Genomic DNA, 16831 nt, shown 5'->3' with positions numbered 1-16831 from the left:
TGCCACCTTCACTGCTGTTTCTTCTTCAATAGCCCCCCGATAGTTACTTGAGAGGTGAATGAAGGGGATTCCACAGGCATTATTGGCCGTCACACTGATGGTTGAGGAACACACCGCCTTGCTCATGCACCCCTAGTACGGGAGAACCCGGTGGCAGGAGGGCTCCATGAGGAGCAGCATTCCGTGTTGGAGATGGTTGCCAGGCTTTGACAGCGGGCTCTGCGGCTTACTCACCCTGACCCTTGGGCAAGTTCTTCTCTCTTTACGCCTCAATTTCCTCTTCTGTGAAATGGGGAGTACCCGTGAGGCCTCACAGGTTGTTGTGTAGATTAAATGGGTAGCATAGGTGAGAGGCTTGGTGCCTGCGCCAGGGCCCGGCACATGGCTGTATGTCCTGAGGCCTTGCTGATAAACCTGCAAGTTCACACCATACACTGCAGCTTATAATCCTCCCTCTCCCACGCCCTCCATGTGGTGAGTTTTAAATGAGGGCTCCTGAGCAGAGAATAGCAAAGCCACAATGGCCATGCTGTTGCTGGACTATGAGACTTGCTGTCCACGGGTGTTGAAGCCTAGAAATCAATTGTCCCCTCTGCTAAATCACAAATTATGGTAGATTGGGGGTACTTCTGAAGTCAAAATTATGAGTGTCAAGTGTCTGTTGTTTGTTGCCTTGTAAGGAGCAAAGTTTGAAATGGAGGTCTAAGTGTGAATATGAGAATGCACACCATTCTGAGGTGTATAAACGCGTGTGTGTTTTTGTAGCAAACTTCAGAGCTGGCCACAGTCTGTGTCACAGTAGCACATTTGAATGGGTCTTACATTTCTCTGCTTCATGATTACTTAACAAAAGTCATTAGAACTGATCTTTATTCCCTTGAGTGAACATTGCTTCTTGCCATGAAATTCTATTATCATGAGGTTGTTAACAGCAAAGATATTTCCTTGTCTTGGAGGGTGAATCACTGGAAAAAAAGCCTCGTTGAGATCTCTCCTCTGTCTCTCTGTCTCTTTTACTCATTTAACTGGCAGTACTTACTGAGTACCTTCTCTGCCCCAGGCCCTGTGCCAGACACCAGAGAAACTGAGATAAATGACACGGTCTCCACCCTAAAGGACCCCAGAGACTAGCGATTATAACAAATTCTGTACAGTAAAAATGCTGTTTTAGGAATGCTTCCTTTAGGTCATGTAGCAGCTGCTTTCTGAAAAAGGTTTATTTTATGGCATTTGCATCGTGAGCAGAGAGACAAGAATGGGCTTAAAGCCACGAGGAGCAGTTGCGGAACAGAAATTGCAATATACAGTCTGACAAGGATTTTCATGTGCTCCTCTTCCTGAGAGATTGCCTCATCCAGCCCACGCTGCGGCCTGGGCAGCTTGTCCCCAGACACAGCCTCTGCTCGCAGGCCTCCAGTGGTAGGCATCCTCTTCCATCTTGGAACAGTTTTAGGAAAGCAAAGGGTGTTAATATTAGTTGGGTTCCTTCACAACTATGTGCCAGACACCGTCTTAGCTTTTCTGCAGATATTGTCCCCTTTGATCCTAAAAACAAAACACAGGCACAACTGTTCGTAGGGAATGATGTTTTCTCCATTTTGCAGGTGAAGGCTACTGAGGCTCAGAGAGGTTAGGTAACTTGCCTAAGGTCATGCAGCTAGGCAGTGGCAGAGCCAGAGTTTGCAACCAGGTCTGTTGGATTTCAAAGATGCGTTTTCCCACTACATTCTGCTGCCTCTTAAGTATTCCAGGAACTTCTTATATCCAGCCGAGCTTTCCCCGGACCGCAGGCAGAGGAGTCTGTGGTTGAGGACAGAAGCTCTGGACTCAGGCCTGAGCTTGGAGCCTCACAACAAGCATATTAGACATCTTTCTGGGGAAACTGAGGCTCTGGGACAGTAAGGCACTTGCCTCAGCCTGTGCAGCCAGCAAGTGGCAAAGCTGGGTGTGATCCTTCTTCTCTTCGGCTCCACAGCTGTATATTCTGCAGCGCCACTCCACCTCTCAAACAAATTTGGCCCCAAATCTGGGGATTTAAACTCGCTGTAAGGAAATGTTTCCTGGCAGGGTTGTGAGTCAGTGAAACAGCTCACCATGGGGGGACATCATGGCGTCTCCTGGAGACTGGTAGACACAGAAATGGGAAGACTCGTCTGTCGTGGATTTTCAATTACTGGTCCTTAATGTTACTACCCTCCTTCCCAGTATTTATCAGACCTTCACGGACTTCTGGGCTGGGCTGGGTGCTGTGCTAGGCACTGAGAATGTGAAGATAAATGGCCAGTCCCTGCTGTGAAGCAGCTGGCAGTCCAGTGAGGGAGAGAGGAATCCAAATCACTAATCGCTGTGTAAATAAATAAGTGAAGTGTCATTCCTGCGTTAGCACCAGCGCATGCTCTGTTTGTCGGGGGGGATATGTATAAGGTGCTGTGGCAGCACAGAGAGGAGTGATTGTTTGCATAGTCTGAAAATGGGCTCTCAGAAGAAGGAGAATTAGATCTGGGTGTTGAAGGATGACTAGGAGTTTCTTGAGTAGGAGTAAGGTACAGGGCTGAGCATATTCCAGGAGGAGAGAACACGTGCAAAAGCATGGAGGCAGAGACAACCCGGTGTGTACAGGGAATTATGGTCAACTTAGTGGGGAATCTCCAGAGGTGGTGCCTGGGCATGTTCCTGAAAAGGTTGCCTGGAACTAGACTATGGAGGGTCTCATGCTGTGAGAGGGAGCTTGGATTTAATCCTCAGGCTATTGATGCATTTTAGGTGGGGGCTGGTGGTTATCACAGTTAAACTCACTTTTGAGAACAGTCACTCTGAGAAAGAGGATAGATTGAGAGGTAAGAGGGAAAGAGTAGAGTCCGAGGGGCTTGTTAGGAGGCCCTTGCGGTGGTCTCTGCCTGGTGGTGGCTGTGAGGAAGGACAGAGCTGGTATTTCAGCAAAGGAGATACTGACTTAAATGTGTTTGATTTTCAGACTCTGAAATTTACCAGCCCGATGACCTTGCCATCTCACCAGCATGCAAAGAGAATCCTCCTAAGAATTTTCCACATCCAACTTCAGGAGCTACTCACTTGAGCTCTGAGTGTCAGCTTTCCACTCAAGGCAGTGTGATTGGGACCGATCAGTCTGAGAACGTCGACTCCTCAAATGATACAGAAAACTTAAAACAGAAAATCTGTGACTTGGAAGCCGAGCTCGAGGGCTGCCGGAATTTCATATTTCAGCTTCAAAAACGCTCCCAGTGCAGTGAGGCCATTATCACAGTTTTGTGTGGGACCGAAGGGGCCCAGGATGGCTTGAACAAGCTCGAGGGCAGTACTGACGAAGAAGAAGTGACCTTTCCAAGGTTGCACCAAGTACGTTATGTGAAACACTTGCAGGTCCTCCATTCGCTGGCCCCAGAGAGGGTGGACAGCAGTGTGCTGCGGAACCTCAGGCGGCAGCTGGTGGGACAGGACTACGAGCTGCAGAAGGAGCAGAATCTGAACATGGAGCTTTTCAGTGAAACCCATCACCTGCGGAATAAGTTCAGAGATCTCTCACCCTCAAGGTACATCCCGCTCTTCCTCCTCCCACTGGTTAGGCTTGCAGTTCCCCCGCGCGGCCGCCAGGTCGGTGCCCACGAACTGAAAGAGAATGCTGCTCTGGGATGGGATGGGGTGTGTACTGGGGAACCCTTGATGGTGGGGTTGAGACAGCTAGGCCTGCAGAGAAGTGAAATGTGAGGCTATGAAGAACAGTGGCTGCGCACATTCTAGTCTCGCGTCCTCTGAAGTTGGCAGAGCAGAGTTTGCCCTCCTGACGTCGGGGACTCCAGGTAAAGGTTTTATACCAGTCCCTTGGTGAGTTACAGTATGTTTGCTGAATGGCACTGTTTACTCTTGGACCCCATTATTGGCTTTTACTGTGCTGTGGGACTGACATTGATGTCCTAGGCAGGGTGGGAAGGATATAAATATTTTCCGTATATTTACCCTTTAAGGTCATCTTAGAGAAATAAGCCTGTGTTGAAAGAGAAGAATTCTGAGGTCATGAAGATATAGTTTATGGACATTGATATATTCTGTTTTGCTTGATGAGATATGGCAAAAATTGGATCATTTGTAAAGCTGGCCTTCATTCGTCACTAATTTGAGACAGACACCTAGTTCTGAATTGTCAGGAGCCAGAGTGAATTTTTCAAGACTTCTCCAACAGTGAAATCGAAGGACGCTTGTATTTAGTGAAAGGTGATTGTGTCACACCCCTGGTTAGGCACTTTCCTTATTTAATCCTCAACATCACCCGAGAGCGAGTTTTTTGTGGATGAGGAAATTGAGCCTCAGAGAGTTACTGTGTCTGAGAAGATTCGCAGAACTGGTCAGAGCCATTGCCAGGGTTCAGGCTCTCCTCACCCCACTCGTGTTCTTCTCATCGGGTAAACTGGCCCCCACCTTCAGTACTGGTGTCACATGATATGAATGTGTGTCCTTGGAGTTGAAGGTGGTCACCAGTCCCTCTTACTGTCATCATTTTGGGGAAGGGGAAACACGTTGAACTGAAAGGTCAGCGTCTTTGCCAAGCTACTCTGGAGCCAGGTTACTGCTGCCACCATTTATAGGAGCCCCGTTTTCCCTACCTCGTGGTTTTCTCAGTGCCTGCTCGTATCTGTGGGCTCACGCGGGGAAGGACGGTGTTGGCGTTGGAGGCAGTATTGTGTAATAGAGCGTGAGAGCTGTGTTTCAGTCCGAAATCTTCACCATTTAACCAACTTTGCCATCTTTGAGGGTCAGTTCCCTCTTCTGTAAATGGGGAGGTTCATACATTTGTGGAAAGATTAGGAAGATCAGATAACTTAGAAAAAACACCAAATTCAGCGAGTGACAGGTCCTGGAGTCTCCTAAGTGTAGTGAGGATTATGATTATTCCCTGGCCCCTCGGCTGAGAGGAGAGAGTCCTGTTTTTGTTTTCCTGCCTTTACAGTTTCTTTTTGTTCTTCATGAGAATTTGTGGTGGGTCACCTGACCCTTGGGGCACTTCTTTCTATAGTTCGGAATAGTATTTTGAAGAATATATGGAAACTAATTGTTCTTCTGAGTCCTTGCCAATCTGTACTTTAACTGGGGGCTTCATAAGGTTAAAAATATTGCAGAAGAACCTTTGTTCCAGCACTTGTTGGCTGTTTTGAAATCGAAGAAGGAGTGACCTTGTACAGTTTCAATTTTTCTAAGAGTATATGTACTTGTACAGCTGCAGGCTTTGGAAGATTGTGCTCTGTCATTTTTCCAATTAGTGTTAAGGTCACAGAAATTCAATTCTAAAATGGTACAAGCATTTTCTTTTCCCCCTTTTATCAGATATGATTCGTTAGTTCAGTCCCAAGCCAGGGAGCTGTCCTTTCAACGACAGCAGATTAAGGATAGCCATGGCATCTGTGTCATTTATCGTCAACATATGAACACCATGATTAAGGCATTCGAGGAGCTGCTGCAGGCCAGCGACGTGGACTACTACGTGGCTGCGGGTTTCCAGGAGCAGCTGAATCAATGTGCTCAGTTCCTCGAGAAGCTGGAAAAACTGTTTCTTAACGGTAAGTGGGGCGAGGGACTGTGAGTCCTAAGACATGTCACTGATTGATCCAGGACTTCTGGGAGCGGCCCAGGGGGAACAGACTCCTTGGCTTTACTTACCTTATGCCCCTCTGCTCTGATGAGGTGACAGCAGAGCCACACTGGCTGCTGGTCCTTCCAGCCACTGCTTCCAAGTGGTTGGTGGTCTGCACTGTTCTAAACCAGGGGTCCAGGGGTCCAGTGTGGAAGCCTCAGGGGCTGGGCTGGTGAGGCACACAGTGAAGCCAGCCCAGAAGTGCTGCCCCTCAGCACCTGCCATGTGGTTGCTGGTTCCTCTGAATTTTCAAGAGAAGATGGAAATCTAGGGGTTTTCTTGGTAAAAACTCATGAATTTTAAATGTTGGCAACAACAAACAAAAAACCCAAAACATTTTTTAGTTAAAAAATATATTCAAGGATCAGAGGTGGTTAGGGGAAGGATGAAAGGGAATTTTTGCTGCGTGCTGGGTACTTTAATAAATGTCACTGTGTTACAAATGTTTTTTAAAGAATAATTTGCAATTTTTCAAGAGTACAACAAAGAACTCCCATATATCCTTCGTGCAGCTTTATCACTTAGTATTTTGCCACATTTACTTTATCATTCTCTATCTATACTCTCTCTCGCTCTCGCTCTCCCTCGCTCTCCCTCTCTCTCGCGCGCTCTCTCTCTCTCTCTCATATTATCTTTCCTAACCCTATGAGAGTGGATTGACGATATCATGTCCCTTTTGCCCTAGATACTTCAGTGTGTAGTTCCTCAGACAAGGACTGTCTTACATAACCACAGTACGAGGATCAAAATCAGGAAATAGTATTTTCTAACACATAGTCTGTAGTCAAATTTCACTAATTGATTCAACCCACTGTTTCCCTCTCTAGCAGTGGGAACCCTGGCTCTCACAGCATCAGTGTATCTGCTCATTTGTTCAAATCTATCATACACACAAATAGTTCCAGAATTGGAACCCATACCACTGTGAAAAACAAAACCTACTAAGAGTTTGAGATTTTTTCGCAGTTTGTTGTTTTTAGGCTAAGGGTATATAGTCAGGTATTGAATTTAAAAGTTATTTGGTTTCATTCTACTTACTGATTTGAAATACACTTAGATTTATTTATTTCTGTTTGTATTCAATTTTAGGTTCTCCCTTGTCCTTATTGATTTAAGTTTTTGAATGTGAAAAACATTAAGGTGGTTCCAAAGTTAGAACTTTCATCGGTTTAAATTATCTCTATGAAGTCTCTATTTTTGTCCCTCTCCATTATGTCCATTAGTGTTACTTTCTAGTCCCCCTTTCTCTCTCAAAGCCACTGGAATTGGCCTTTCAGACATTCCAGCCTCTCCACTGAAGCGGCATTTGGCTGCGTCACTGGAAAGTTCCACTTTGCTAAATCCACTGATCAGTATTCCGACTGCATCTTGCTCACACTCTCAGCGGTGTTGGGTATGGTCCACCCCCGCCTCTTGGGGGAAATCCCTTCCTCCCTTGGCTTCTAAGAGGACACCAATCAAAGTCAGTTCTCCTCCCGCCTCACTGGTGCCTCTTTGAAGTTCTCCCTTCACCGTGTGTTCCAAACCTGACCAATTTCACCCCTCACTGCCGCCACGGCTCCATGTGCCACTGTCACCTCACCCAGGTTAGTGTGGTCCTCTCCTCCCTGCTTTCTGCGCTCCCACCCTTGTCCCACTATGGTCCATTTCCACACGATAGTTGTAAGCGAGGTCATGGCCCTTCTCTGCTCGAAATCAAAGCCTTTCCTTTGTGAGTTGTAAGAGTTCAGTTAAAAGTGGACGTGAAGCCTTGGCTCAGTGCTTGGTGCTAGCCTCTTGTGCCCTGGGTGCTTGCTGGTGTGTGCACTTGTGAGCTGGGGCCTTCATCCTTGGGACAGCCTGCTTTGCATGAGGAACTCAGCCTTAACAGAGGAAAGTCAGTTGCTCAAAGTCACAACTGACTTGCTGGAACCAAGATTTGACCTCAGTTCTTCTGTCTGCATCCATACAAAACAGATGGTTCATGTGCACTTTAATTCCAGGAGAGAACGTGGCATAGTTTGGCCTTTTGGGCCCAAGGAATGTTTGTTCCTAATTTTTTAAAGAGCCCAGTACTGGTTTTTTTTTTTTTTTAAGATTTTATTTTTCCTTTTGCTCCTCAAAGCCCCCTGGTACATGGTTGTGTATAGTTTTAGTCGTGGGTCCTTCTAGTTGTGGCGTGTGGGTCGCTGCCTCAGCATGGCCTGATGAGTGGTGCCATGTCCGCATCAAGGATCCAAACTGGTGAAACCTTGGGCCGCCGAAGTGGAGCGCGTGAACTCAGCCATGGGGCCAGTCCCCCAGTACTGGTTCTTAGTACTAGTTCCCCAGGACCTTTGAGAGCTAGGACATAGGAGCACTGACTTTTCCCAGCTTTATGAAATCCACTTTGTTGTGGCTAAGGTTTTCCAAATAAGCTAGTTTTCATTTTGTTATTGGAGAAATGACTGGGTCCTCCAGAAAGAGCTGTATCCCCGAGGTGTTTTCTGTCTCTTTTCTTCCTGCAAGCCCTGAGCCTTGGCCCTGGGAAGTGGGAGGCTGAGAGAGTGCTCTGGCACCAGCTGCCCTCCCTCCCTCCCTCCCTCCCTCTACCACCACCCCCTGGATTTATTTTTTAGTTACTTACCTTGACAAGCCCAAGGAGATCTCACTTCTTGTTTCCTGTGGGTTCTGGAAGCAGAAGCTTTTCAGGCTTAGCAGACAACGCAAACAGAGAACTTTATTGTCTTCTACAAAAGGCATAAAGTCTTAGGAACCTCCTTTTCTTAGAGAATAAAATGTAACAGAGGTGGGTCTCTCTTTGATGCTGTTTAAGGGGTCTGGCTCCTGAATTATGAAATGAGCTTCTCATAAAGTGATTTTATATTCGAGGCAGTTGCATAGCATGAGTTCTTAAAAATTTTAAATATAGCCTTTTTTTTATTAATACAAAGCAGTACGTGTTTATTGTGGAATAACAGATAAGCAAATACTCCTTTAATTGCATCATTTATACAGCAAAACATGAACACCCTGGAGTTTATACTTATAAACTTTTTTTATACGTATGTGTATTTTTTGTGGTAGTAGGACTATTTGCAACCTCTCCCTTTGTTCAATTATAGATAATAAATACTAATCTACTTTGTAAGTTTAAAGGCTGCACAGCATTCTTTTGTATGGATGTACCATAATTATTTAATCACTCTGCATTGGATGGACATTTAGGTTGATTCCAGTTTGGGGCTATTATAAAGAACACCATATTGGGATCTTTGTGCATATCCTTGCTATTTCTTTAATAATATTTAATTAATAGTGTGGTTTCTTAATACTTGTAGGGATTAGAGCTGGGATTTCCTGGGGAGAGAGTCTGTAACTTTTAGATTCTTAAAGTGGGTTGGGACCCAAAGTGGATCAAGAACTGGTGTCACAGTCCCGGGTTTTCCAGTGTACCCTTGTTCCTGGTGCCTCCCGAGACCGGTAGCATAAATCAGGAAGGCAGTGTTGTCTTCAGGTGTTTTTGAGTGAGCACTGGGGAAAGTACAAAGAGAACTGTGAAATAGTTCTTTCCGCCATGAGCTCAGCACAGGTGTCAGGGTTTAGCCACATGAATAGAAGACAGCTACTGGATCCCTCCCCCTGGCTCTCCTTTGCCTGCAAGGATGAAGCTAAAACATTCCTTTCCTTCAAGGCCTTCCACTTGAAAGGTCTGCCTTTTCCAGCCCACTACCCTTTAGATAATAATGATGATGATAACGATGATGACGAGGGAGAAGCAATGAGAAAGGCTGTCTTTATCCAGTGCATACTGTATGCCTGTTCTCAGCCACTGCATGTTCTCAGCCAATGAAGAGGTACTATTTGTTATCCTCATTTAATAAACAAGGAGCAGAGAGCCATTCATTCATTTGCTCAAGGTCACACAGAAAGTGGCAGAGTCTGGCTTCGAGCCCAACTAGTTTGCTTTCACAGCCTAACCTCCTGACCACCAAGAAGCCGTGCTTCTCACGCTCCTGTCAAGTCGGGTGTCCTGGTCAAATGATTCTGTGGGCCTGGCCTCGCACATCCCCAATTCTGGGATTTTGTTCAAGCCAGTCTCTTTTCTAGAAGACTTTTACTCTCTCTCCACTTGTAGAAATTCTGCCCACCCTCCAGGAGACTTTCTATGTTCACCCCAAGTAAAAGCAAATCCCTTCGTTTTCTTTATTTCTGGGTTGTTGGTGGCTTGCGTGTGCCAGTCGCTTCTGGCCTTGAGATGGAGATGATGTGCTAGGGTGGAAAGAAGAGAACCTTGGGAGCCAGACAGACCGGAGGTCAAATCCCAGCTTTGACAGTTTACTTACTCCGTTAGGGGTCCGGGTTCCTCTGTGAGGTAATAGCACCTGTCTGCATTACAGAGTTATTTGTGAGGATTCAGTGAGATTATTTAAAGTGTGCCGTGTCCTGCCTGGCCAGTAGTGGGCGTTCAGGAGGTGACAGCAGGGATGTTGTGGGCATGTTTTATTTCTTCAGAGCATAAGCTCCCGGAATATGGGGACCATGTCTTGTCCTGGCCTCCTGACCTAGGAAAGGGCTGGACATGTAGTGCCCCGTCAGGATTTGATGACAGTTTATGGTTTTATTGGTATGGACCTTATTCTAGGGTACCTTTTGGTTAAAGGTGCTTGTCTGGCACACATAGTGTGAGCTTGGAGAGAGGCCCCTCTGAGCTCTGAAGGCAAGGCTTCCAGGAGGACAGGGTATTGGAGCTCAACCTTCCATCCTGGGAGGAGTCATAGACGTTGGGGAGGGAAGGTATTTTAGGAGCTGTAAGGGGGCGTGCAAGTTATGGTTAGCATGCTGAGCCAGGCTGTCAGATAAAACAGAGGATGCTTCCTCCTGAGATCCCTGGGTTCTGCCCTCCACGTAGCCCCTTAGCTGCTGCTTATCTGTATAAAATAGCGGTTCTTTCCTGCCTGAAAGAGATGTTCCAGGCTGGATCGTGTTTGTTTCCCCTGTGTGCCCTCCCACAGCACCCCAGGCTGCCCCTTGTCACAGCGCTGTAGTGTAATTGTCTTTTGGGTCCATTATCCCCACTCAGTTGTGAACTCATTGAGGCCAGGATGGCCCCTCATTCGTCTCTGTATCCTCAGTATCTGGCACAACCACTTGGGAAGAGCACTGTAAATATTCAATACGAATTACTAGTGAGATGGAAAGGAAGAAACGTTTGGGTCATGTAGGAGATGCCAGGCTATGATATTTGAACTTAATTCTGTACAATTGATGAATTTTGAGCTAGGGAGTACTATTTCAAAAGAGGCTTCTTAAATGGTGGCAGTGTCTAGGACGGACCAGTGCGGAGAGGAGAGTGAAGATGGGTCGACCAGTGACAAGTCTATCCTGCATAATAATTCTCTTGCTTGTTCACATATGGATTGGAGGACTCGATGTCTTTTTATTTGAAAAGGTGAAGTTTCCCCACTGCCACCTACTACTCAGCTTTTGGGTGTAGCAATAAGATTTGCCTGAAAGATGGGAGCAGCATTTTCATGACATGCTTCCTAAGCATTTGGAATAGCCTGACAGATGGGACCCTGTCACCTGTGTGAAGGCAGTTTCCACCAAGAAACTCAGTGCATCACTTGTAATGATCTCCCTATGAATCCCACAATAAGAATTTGTCATTTGGTTTTAAAGAACGCTCTTATGATGGAGGAATGGGTGGAATACACCTGTTGTTAAGTCATTATAAGCGCCCCAAAGGATGAAACCCATGCTTCTGGTGGCATCAGGGCACGGCCTTCTGTGGTCATGGATTTTGTTAGGGATTAAGGAGAGGTTTTTTGATGGTTCTAAGATGGTTAGGAGTCGAATGCGCAAAGCCTGCCCCAGACCAAGGGTACCCTGCCCTGTGAAGTTTCCGAGGAGTCTAGCTGTGCTCCTAAAGAACATGGCATATGTGAGGCAGGATGTCATGTGATTGTTTGCCTGCCTAGTATATGTAGAACTCCTAAGCCCTTTGGAAGGCTGGACTAGGGCAGATGGCCCATCCTCAGGGTCTGTAGGGCCAAAAATCTTACCATCAGTGGAATGTTGCTGAGCCGCCCTGTGCAGGTGTGAGATGAAAAATTCTGACTGAGTTGTTCTGTTAGCGTGCAGTTGTCCCTGCCTGTTCGTGGTAGTCTGCAGTCTGGGACTTCCAGTCAAAGTCTTGGAAATTGACCCAATCAGATGTAGATTTCCCCCCTTGAGAAGGAATGTACAGGACAGAAATGTGGAGCTCTTGAGAGCATCCACTGTGGTAGAGTCCTGTCAACCTTCCCCCTACCTTTTGGGGAGCCAAAATATCACACCATTTTTGGTTAGGATGTAACCTAGAGGATCACGACATAGATTTGTGCTTGAGCTAGCCATAGCAGTATCTCCATCTCCCTTATTTACCTGGAACGTGCAGCAAGGTAGGTAAGAGTGTGAATTGGGCAGAGTGAGAGAGAAACATTAAACCTGGATTTCCACTTCTTACTGTAAACTGGGGATCCTAACACTGTGTCTGTGTGATTGTTGTGAGTCCTAAAGGAGATGGTGGATGTTAGAGAATTGTCCTCAGGGCTGGCAGCTGATGGGGCCTGTCTGACTCTTTCCCGGTGCCGGACATCACCCACAGTGGCAGGTGACTTTCAAGACCTTGCATGTTGCACTGACTCTTGGTGCCCAGTAGCCGGCCTGGTGGGGTGGAGAGGGAGCCCTGGCAGCAGCTCCATCCGGCCTTGGAAGTTCGTGGCTGGGAACCACAAGACATGAAGCAAATGTGCGAGTCTCCAGTGATCTTTTCCTCTGCGTTGTGGTGTTTGAGAACTTTTCCTTTTAGGAGTTGTTTTGAAAATGGTATGTGTGGGTGCAGTTTAATTATAGTCTCATTTTTCAAGTACAGCTATAGAAGGGTTTTTTTCTTTAGCCATGCGTTAGTTTCTTCAAAGAGCTCATGCCAGTCTGCAATTTCCAGAGTTCTGAAGTATTTTTGAAATAAAGTTGTTAGTCTCTTTGAAATCTAGGCTCGCATGCTTCCTTTCAAACAGCGATGATGACATGCGGGAGAGAGCAGAGCATCTTTTGCCCGTCTACATTCTGAACTTTATTTTGTTTTCTTTTGTTATTTCTTTTAGTTATCCCCCTTACTGCAGACACTGGCTTTTCAGCAGTACTCATATACTCCTTTCCCTGGTAATCCCACTTCTGAGAGTCTTTCCTAAGGAAGTAATTTAAATGCAGATAAAGCTGTATGTACAAAGATGTTTATTTTATTTATTTATGAAAGTGAAAAATTGAAGATGACCTAAATGTCAAACTGGCTAAAACTGTGGTTCATGCATGCCTCCAATAGAACATTAATGTAGTCATTAAAAACTATGTTCCTAAGGCAAATTTAGTAAGAAAAATGCTTCCAATAAAATATGAAGTGAAAAAATTAAGTCACAATACAGGATCATCCATGCCAAATGCTTGGAGAAAAGAATGGAAGGCAATCCAATAGCATGTCTGTAGCGGCTACCCAGAGGATGGTGATTTCTTGTTTCTGTGCCCATTTCCTGTAATAGGCATGTATTTTGTTAGTTTCAGCGTTTTAGAGAAGGAAAAAGAACCTGCACCCAGGAGTGCCTTTTGATTGCGTCTTAGATTTGGTGCCATCACCTTCCTACTAGAACTAGGGCCAGAGCGGTGATGAAGGAGGAGTCTGTCGTCTGCATTGCCTTCTTGGGAATCCTACTTTAAGTATCCGGGATTGTTGTAAAGAGTCTTTAAACAAAAGGAACAGTGCCTCTGCAAATGTACGAGCAAGAAATTATTAGGGAACACTTTGTTTTTGTTTTTAATATTTTCCTTCTTCTTGATGTTATTTCTGCTTCCAGGAAAATCAGTTGGAGTGGAAAGGAGCACCCAGAATGAACTGATGGAGAGGTGAGTGTGTACCATTTGGTGAGAAGACTCTGGGTTAGGTGTGTCTGCCGGCTTTTTGAGTCTTCTGGTTCCCTCCTGTTGTATAGTTTCCTGCTTTTTGTAAATAAAGCATAAACACCGATGAAACTGACAATGGCCATACAAAACCGAGAGCCTTCCTTCGGTTGTTGTAGTTGATTCATGGCGTTTCTCTGTCGGCTGATTTGACCCAGAAGACACATTCCTCCTGTTGGCTCCTGGGTGCCTGCAGGATGAATTCCAGACTCCTTAGCCAGACGTTCGAGGCCCTTCTCAGTCTGACCCCTCTTTCTTTCCCATCATGTACCCCGTGCTTCAGTCTAATCTGACTTCTGATTGTTCTGCAAACCGTGTCTGTACACAGGCTGAACACTCTGCCTTCTTCCTCTTGTGGTGTGAAATCCTCCTTCAGAGTCAGTTCACATGGAAATGAACCTGGCTGTCCCTGACACCCCCGTCTCTTCACTACATCCCTGGATCAGTCATTCTTCCTGTAGCACTTGGCACAGAATTACATTACAGCACTTACCACGTGGTATTCTAATACTTTCTGTATTTATCTTTCAAAATTCCTCGAAAGAGGAAAGGAGCTAGCATTAACTGGGTATTGGCGTGTCAGCTGCTGCCCTAGACATTCATATTCGTTATTTCCGACCGTACAAGGTGAGCGTTATTATTCTCATTGTGGGGTGAGGAGCCTGAGGGTCAGAGGTGCACAAGTGCCGTCAAGAGGCAGAGCTGGGATTTGAACTTGAACCTGTTGTCCTCCAGTGCCTGGGCTCTTATTGTTACTCCACCTTGCTGTTTGAGGGCAAAGACTGTGTCTTGAATATCTCTACACTTGATTCAGCCCCAACCAACTGGCATATAGTTGGAATTCAAAAAGTGTTCATGGAATAAATGGATTGTATACTTTCCTCGCTTGCCTCACAGCCAGCAGGGAATGTCGAGGTCTCCCCCTCCTCTGTTTACTTGCTAAAGGTTTTGACGGTTGTTAGTGCTGTCAGTATTTCCCTCCTCTTTGGAGCTGTGGCCATTTGGGTTCCTGGGGGTAAAGAAATAGAGGCCAGTCTCGGGTGCAGAATTTTAGATTTTATTGGCATCACGAAGGCCATGAGCATCATTAGAGCAAGCAGGCAGGGAGATATCAGAGCTCACTGGAGGACATTTTAGCCAGGGCCCCTGTAAGTTTGGAAGAAATACTCCTCTCCCACTGCAGTATTTTCAAAGATTCCTCCCAGTTCAACCCTCCACTGCCATCCTTATAATAATGGATCGCATCCCATTGACGGGCTGTGGACAGGACAAGGAAGGCCACCCAGAGGGGAGACAGTCTTAGCTGAGATCTGAAGGATGGGAGTCGAGGGATGGGGGTTGTTGGGAGAACGTCCATGCTCGAGGCAAAAGAGACGTGGCCCCTTTGAGCAGCGTGGCTGGTGCATGGAATGTGAGCATCAAGGCTGGAGAGGCAGGCAGGGCGGCGCTGGGCTGGTCCTCACATACTGTGTTAAGAGTCTCAATTCTGTTCTACAGGAAGAGAGGAGACTTGGAGGGAGGGTAAGCTGGGACCGGGCTTGATCTGGTTTGCTTCGAGGACAGGCTGGAGGGAGGCGGGGAGCCCCCTTCAGCCTTCCTCAGGTGTGTGTCACCCTTCCGTTTCAGACAGGTTTGTTTCTTTCCTTCTGTTCTCCCTTTTTCAGCTGTAGGCTTAGCGCTCACATAGGTCACTCCTAAGTTAATTAAATGGGTACCCTTGGCCCATTCCTCACTTTTGCAAGGCAGTGCAAGTCTGCACATCCATCACGCTGTCTGAGCGAAGTTGCATCTGGTGTTTACCTGTTAACGAACGCATTGCAGCTTCGGAGTCCTTTGCTCTTGTCTCAGCTCATGAATAATGAGACAAGAAGTAATAGGAAAAAGTGGGAGAAAAAAGAGCTTAAATTAAGGAGCTTATCTATAATGGAGATTCACGGCACCGTTTCACAGAGTTCAGGGTGTTTTTCCTTATGGTTTAGGTAGTCCTTGGGAAATACAAGTTAATAACCAGATGATTGCCGGAATAATGATATTGGGACCTGCCTGGGGACTGTGAGGGTTTTGAAGTTTTTAAACCCACAAGGCTACTTCATGGGTTTGGGTTGGCCTCTCACATTCTCCTGGGGTCTTGGAGCCAGACAAAACTGGGTTCAAATGTGAGCTCCGCCACTTAGGAGCTGTGAGACAGCAGGTGATTTATGGTGGTCTGCAGTCTCCCCAACACTGAATGAGGACAGTCATCCCTCCCTCAGAGGGTTGTCCCAAGTAAGACAGTACATCTACAATGCAGGGCCAGACCCGGCATTTGGTGAACAGCTGCCGCTGATTCCTGCCCTCTCAGGGTTGCTCTCCTATAAGCCAGATGGTGGCTCTCCCTTCTTCATCGGCTCCAAACTCAAGCCCACTGAGCCTTTTTTTTTTTCTTTGGAGTAAGATTAGCCCTGAGCTAACTGCTGCCAATCCTTCTCTTTTTGCTGAGGAAGGCTGGCCCTGAGCTAGCATCCATGCCCATCTTCCTCTACTTTATGTGTGGGATGCCTACCACAGCATGGCTTTTGCCAAGCGGTGCCATGTCCACACCCAGGATCTGAACCGGTGAAACCCGGTCTGCTGAGAAGTGAAACGTGTGAACTTAACCTCTGCACCACTGGGCCGGCCCCCACTGAGCCTTTTTTGTTTTTAGACTGTCCTTGCTAAAAAAATGCTCTAGGGAAACAAAGGGGCTCCAAAACCAAGTTGTACATATGGGGACATTACAAAGGGCCAAATAGTCTTATGTGTTCTTAAGTCATGGTCCTGCTTGGAGTCTTAGTATGGAATGTGATTTCTCTTTCAATCCCAACGGTCAAGGCTTGAGGAAGACGGCCTACCCTACCAGCATGTTCTGCCTGAATCTCCTGAGCCTTCAGCCTCTCACGCATTGTCCGATTGTGAAATATCCGAAAAGTCCTCTTTCTCACGAGACCAGAAGCCAGACAGCGAGACTGAGAAGGCGTCAGTTATGGCGAACACTTTTTCTCAAGGTAAGCTGAGCTTTGCAGAGCGTTTTAAACATAGCCACGGTTTCCTGGGTTAAACAGTCACTTGCCATGTTGCCTCAGTAAGCAGAGTGTAGTGACATTCGAATGTTTCTCCCGTGAAAGGAGATCCTGTGAGGGCCAAAGCTGGTCATTCAGAGTGCATTTGTCACTGGGGAAAGCCGTGGTTGTTAACAGTGTTGGTGATGGGGGAAAA

General features: G+C 46.5%; 1 protein-coding gene across 11 annotated transcripts in view; it reads left to right on the top strand.

Moving 5' to 3' along the window:
* CDK5RAP2 (CDK5 regulatory subunit associated protein 2) overlaps window positions 1-16831 on the top strand; it is a 172378-nt gene that overhangs the window by 122983 nt on the left and 32564 nt on the right. For all 11 annotated transcript variants that reach the window (XM_070251095.1, XM_023628766.2, XM_070251093.1 and 8 more), the window contains 4 exons: window positions 2975-3551; window positions 5338-5570; window positions 13495-13543; window positions 16448-16620. In XM_070251095.1, coding sequence (XP_070107196.1) covers window positions 2975-3551; window positions 5338-5570; window positions 13495-13543; window positions 16448-16620 — 1032 coding nt within the window. The remainder of the gene's footprint in view (window positions 1-2974; window positions 3552-5337; window positions 5571-13494; window positions 13544-16447; window positions 16621-16831) is intronic.

This window comes from Equus caballus, chromosome 25 (assembly GCF_041296265.1).
Source record: "Equus caballus isolate H_3958 breed thoroughbred chromosome 25, TB-T2T, whole genome shotgun sequence".
Taxonomy (NCBI): domain Eukaryota; kingdom Metazoa; phylum Chordata; class Mammalia; order Perissodactyla; family Equidae; genus Equus; species Equus caballus.
Note: the sequence above shows the minus strand (reverse complement) of the source record. Positions and strands in the feature narration are given on the sequence as shown.